The sequence below is a fragment of the Papilio xuthus genome, unplaced genomic scaffold (genome assembly GCF_000836235.2).
Source record: "Papilio xuthus unplaced genomic scaffold, Pxut_1.1 DF827570.1, whole genome shotgun sequence".
NCBI classification, from domain to species: domain Eukaryota; kingdom Metazoa; phylum Arthropoda; class Insecta; order Lepidoptera; family Papilionidae; genus Papilio; species Papilio xuthus.
This window is the reverse complement of record NW_013531079.1, coordinates 297,000-302,999: the sequence shown is the minus strand read 5'-3', so window position 1 is coordinate 302,999 and position 6,000 is coordinate 297,000. Positions and strand designations below refer to the sequence as shown.

The window sequence follows — 6,000 nt, the reverse complement described above, 5'->3', positions numbered from 1 at the left end:
CAACACACAATCGGTCATCGGGAACACTGACTTAGCTTAATCTTTGTACGAATAATGTTAAACTAATGAGATACCACGAACTCGAAGACAGGACAGGACATAGGTAGAGTCGACGTTTTATTTCCGATCAATTTTTATATCGATTAATGCAATTGTGTCGTTGTCATAGCAACATACAACGTACAGTCAGCTGCAAAAATATTACATCAACGATATTCATAAACTTATGCGCTTTTTGTTTTAAAAATTACTATTACATTTTGGAACAGACGGCCTCTGCAAGTAGCTGACTGTACTAAATTATTGATAACTCTAGCTACGCGTCCATTGGCCAGGGCCGGACGCACCGCACGCACGGATTAAATGAATTTTGTCTTTGTTTAATGCGGACGGCGCGGATGATGAACGCTATGTAAATAAAAAGCAAACTACAATACATTTCCAATGGACGCGTACCTTTATGTTGACAATTTGCCATTTAATATTCGAATGTAAGTACGAAATGAATTTAATTATTTGATTGTACGTGAAACATTTTAACTGCTGAGTTGCGGAAGGAATCTTAGTACGAATTGGCCCGGCTCGCCCGGTGATATACCATGACCACACAGAAGACAGGCGTGAAGTGGGGTCAATTCCGCGTTTCGTCTGATGAGTGTGCGTCCCGGAGGCGTAATTAAGTCCTCTTTCCCTTCCCACCTTTTTTCTTATAAGGAAAGGATGGGAGGTGGAAGTGGACTTTCCGGATTAGAGGATGCATAAAAAAGGGAATATATTTTATTTCTGTGCATCCTCTTCTCTGTCGATTAAAGGTAGGCAACGCATATGCAATTGCGTATGTCTATGGGCAACGGTCGCTTCGCTATATCAGCGATTTCAGGTGGCCGCTCGCACCTTTGCCACCTTATCATATTAAAAAAATGGAAAATATAGAGGAATTGCTTAGGAACAAATAATCATGAATGGAAATTTTCTTAAATCGTATACTAAATATATTATGAGGCGTGGTAAATGTGACGTCACCAAATACTTCGCTAATATACGTATCATGGCGACCTGCCAACTGACAGACCAAAGTCAATGTCAGAGAGAAAACAATATGGATGTTGTTTATTACAAGATAAAAACTCGTTAAAACAAAGTAGACATGATTTAAGTATTCAAATTAAGATTTATTATTATATTACTAATAATTATATTACGTATATAAAACACAGTTTTAACGACAGATATTATTTGTATAATAATTACGACAGATTTTTTCTATACTCTATTTTTTTATAGATACGCAAAATTAGTTTTTAATTTGCATCGTATTGTCACAAAAATTCATAAACGACCTTGAACAATTAAAAATATTATATAATATAATAAAAAATCATATTTAATCGCTTTCAAAATACAATCAAATCTTTCCATACATGCGTATACAAAATACAGTAATTATCCTGCAATTCGTTAAAAATATTGCGACAATGGCTCTAATGAGACTGGATTTTAGTATAGGATGCATAGTATATCCAGTGTAGATAGATCTCGCATGTGAAAAGAGTTGAAGGTCGCTCAGTGCCCAAACAAACCGTATACATTGCCCGGCACGTAACGAAAGTCGGAGCACTTGCGTAACTAACTAGTGATGTGCTTGCAGTAGATATTTCGATAAAAACGTCGATTGTATTTAAATTTGATTGGTCCAAAAATGTTAATTACAATTTTATTTTAATTCAATGTGTGAATTTATCATTAAAAAAAATTAATATGTGATAAAGTTTAAAATTAAAAATATTTACTAGTTCTAGATTAGTTGTGAAAGATCAGTTGTTTCTAGATACTCTAATTTAGTCAATAAAAACCTATTTTCTTTTTAATTTAGTTCTTAAAAATGTCATCGTATTTAGTTAACCAAAAATGTATCGTTTTCTTTGAAAAAATAAAAGCTCGTATTCTTTTAAGTGATCACTCAATATAAAATTATCGATAACTTTCGTAAGTTCTAAATCGATAAAGTGGCACATCACTAAAGCAAGCGTACTGCCCAAATTTTTTCAGCGGCCGCTGCGATGCCTTTCATTTTCTATCGATAATTGCGTAGTGTTCCCTTCACTACTTGCGAGCTATCACTTGGCTTCTCGAATCCTCTGTGGTGGACGGAGCCGCGGGCTGGCGATGTGAAGAGTGTACAGTGCGTTATATCAATGTATGTGAAATGTGTCTGTCTGTCTGCCTGCCTGTCAGTTATAAAACAGGTCAGTTTATGATTTTTATTTCAGTTGAAAATGTTGAGCTTTCTTTTTTAGTTTTACTGGTGTTTTAAATATAAACTGATTTTGTATTTTTAATAAATTAATCTTATTATTATAATATTTTATTGAACTACAAGTGTATTTAAAACATAAAGTTATGTATTTTCATTTCATAATGTTATAGTGACTTAGTTGTCACGTATATCTCACCCTAGCCTAGGACCTAGCATAAATATTATATACGTAGCAACTTTACATATCGTCGTTGATGAAATTTGCATTAAGGTTTGTAAAGCGCCCCCTACCGGGCGTAAAGTACACCAATAAATCTCAAACAATTTTTGACATCCTTTCGATGACGTTACGAAGGCATTTATCACAATTATTCGTAATACGACCTTTGTTTATATTTTTTTCTGTTATTTTTTCAAAGATATGCACAAGAATATGTTTGTACAAACGCCTCTAATGGAGACTTAACCCAAATGAAAACGATTAAAGATTATATCAAAGCTTTTTATTGAAAATTTAGAAACGAATATATTTTATTATTTGTTTATTTTGCGCTTAAATATATTAACGTAGCATCTCTGCTGACCTACATCTGAACACATTGGTTTGTTTTTCACGAAAGACAAGGTCAATTCTGCGAAATTAAATTAAATCGTATGATTCTATTTGATATAGAGTCGAATATAAACGTAATTATAAATTTCAAACCTACTACCAGTTTTTTTTTCCTCTATAAAAAGATTCTTTATTTTAATTACAAGCTTTTTATCTTATTAATCTAGATAAAAAAATCTGCCTTCTACTTTATTAAATTCTAAAAAGTTAAACACTAGATTAGATAGTAAAATATTCCAAAAACATATAGTACTCGTAAAATTAACATTTGGTTTCGTATATTTTTTAGCAAAAGTCATAATCGAGGAAACATTGCAAAAATAAAATTACAAGCTACTAAAAACTATATTTTTCTAGAAATAAACACCTGTAAATCTATGTAAAAAATTGATAACTTCATAATTAAGACTAGATTTCTTCATACAGATCTCCAATAGAAATCTAGTATAACAGCGTTAAGTATGCACTTTCTGCTAAGTATAAACTTAACTGCGCTAAGTAATTAAGAGCGAAGTTATATTTAGAGTTAAATTAGCAGGAACTCGACTGGTTAGCAACAATAATTTAACCGCGTTGGCAACTGAACCGGTTTTAGTGCAGGCAGGTTAAATTAACTTATGGGTTAATACTGACTGTAGATGGCGCCACACGGTCACTTACATTTAGTGTTTGTTGTTAACTAAGATCCCTTGGTATCGATGATTGTTAAGATAGACGACTAATCTATATAGATATAATCAAATTGATGTGTCTGTATGTATCGAAAAATAAAACATTTTATCTATAAGTCGAAATTAATTTTTAAATTTTTTTTGTCTGTCTCTCCGCAAGCCGCGTTCATTCAGGAGAATTTCGGAAACGACTGGATTGTTTTCGGTCTTTAACAGTAAGTTAGCTGGTGTGTGCGACCATATTAGTGACGACTTAAGTTTCTAATCGTTGGTTTCTGAGACCAAAACCCCTGTATAAAACATATAATCCCTTTCATTATCTTTGACAAAAGATTAAAATATGTTATATACAAAATAAGTTAAGAAAATAGACATTTTGAATAATGTAGTCGTAATTTTCATTTCTTCTCGACTTTCTTTGTGAGACATGTTTCGTGACGACTGCGTTCGGTATGTCGGAAAACATGAATTATCGTCAACTGGTTTTTATTCAAAGAAACATCAAAATTATGTGATTTAATAATTTAATAAATTAACGATAAATTTATTGCTTAGATATACATAGAATAGAGAACTAAAATTCAATTTCTATAACGAATATGTTACTAACATTATAGGATTTTATAGGATTTCCTATAGAATCTACTTAAAGGACTGAAGTGCTGAAACAAAAAGGAGGAGGTTGGTTTTATTCTTTTAGATGTCCTGTTCTATGGTTTCTAGTAAGCACATTTTGCTACACACAGCGCCTTAAACAAACAAAAGGATGTTAAACAAACATAACTCCGGAAACCGTAAACATAACTGGAAACATAACCTTAAATCCCAGAACTTGAACTATCTCTATACCTAATTTCATTAACAACCATTTGGTCTGTTTTAAAATCTTGGTAATAATAATTAAGATACAATAAAGTCTTCTGTAAAGCAGAACATTCGCGAATACGACCTCTGAGTCTCGTCAATGAAACAGTTCGTCGCATTGAGGCGCTAAATATATTGCGTACGTAAATAGTTGCCACTTCCCATATGACTGGCCAAACCGGCGCTAACGGGAACTTCGAGTGTCATTCATTGAAAATTAGCACACATTGTCTTATGTTATATTTGCTAAAATAAACAACATTACTTATTCTAACTGCCTTTTTCCCTATATATTGTCAACACACATCCATATAGCTTTTACTGGTAACGGGTAACCCTCGTAAGATACTCTACCTTTTGGGGGAAAGACAAGGTTGAGAGTCTAACTCACTTAAAACCCTCTCGATGGTTAACCTCAAGTGCGGCAGCGAGGGTCCACGGATCTCCAATGAATCGCATCGGTACCCTCTGCACTGTTCCATTCAGCTTATGAATTTGAATGCACTTTTTTATCAATATCCTTTTTAACACAATTTATACTTTACGCACTCGTATTTATTTAGTAGCCTATGTATTCTTCCAGACTATGTTCTACACCTGTGACAAATTACATTAAGATCCGTTTAGTCGTTCTGTATACCGTCTAACAGACACCCGTCCATCTAAACATTCGCATTTATAATATTAGTAAGATTTACGACAATCATGACAGTATTAGTAGGCGTCCTGAATTTGTAATAATATTTCTTCAGACATGAATAAATTACCATTTCATGTTTATATTTGGAACAATTTGCTGTAGGATGTCGCGACAGTTTGTATTTTATGTTCTTGAATAATTTCTACAGCAATTACGGTCTATGTGAACAAAATAATAGTCTGTTTCGTCTTTACATCTTAAGTTGCCATCCTTCACCCATCTACGAGTATGTATCTACAGCTGTAGTACAACAAACTTAACCGGATCATTGGGCAAAATAAAACTAACGAAGTTTCTGGAACAAATAGCAATAACAGCTCAGCTCTCACCGGGCCAGATGAGTCTGCAGGACTATATAATGATAGTAATTTGTCATGTAGATCTGTTGCAATTATAACGACATTATAATGATGTTATGGCGGCATTAGGAACGAGGTGAATAGAGACAGTGGGGGCTGAAGGTGACATAGACAATAACAAATATAATAAGTTTGCAGGGTTCCATAGCTTTAAGTAGCAAGCGAATAATGGCCACTTGAATATACCGAAATAAAGAAGCGACCGCTGTCCATAGACTTACGCAATAATAGATACGTTACCTACCTTTAATCGACGGAGAAGAAGATGCGTTATCTTGCAGGCAGCATATAAACGACCTTACTAAGAGATTGAGGCTATTCTCAATCAGGGGTGACTAGGTATTAGTTAAACGCTGACCTAGTACAGATTGCTTGACTTCACACAACTTTGAATTTTTTAAAAATAAGTTTCATAGCAAACTTATAATTATTTTCAATTGCGTTTGAGTTCATTTATGTTTTTTTAAATCGTTAAGCGCCAGTTTTTTTTCTCCTTTCCTTAAAGTCGATTTTCCGATGTATTCGTGGAACGCTAA

The 6,000-nt window shown here is 33.5% G+C and overlaps 1 protein-coding gene across 2 annotated transcripts in view; it reads left to right on the top strand.

The window, feature by feature from the left end:
• The first annotated feature begins 2,143 nt into the window (after positions 1–2,143).
• ST3 (sugar transporter protein 3) overlaps positions 2,144–6,000 on the top strand; it is a 28,276-nt gene continuing 24,419 nt past the window's right edge. Inside the window, exon 1 of one of the 2 annotated variants that reach the window (XM_013313382.1) lies at positions 2,144–2,246. In XM_013313382.1, the coding sequence (XP_013168836.1) occupies positions 2,196–2,246 (51 nt within the window). In that variant the 5' untranslated portion in view covers positions 2,144–2,195. The remainder of the gene's footprint in view (positions 2,247–6,000) is intronic. The other variant, XM_013313383.1, reaches the window with a different exon arrangement.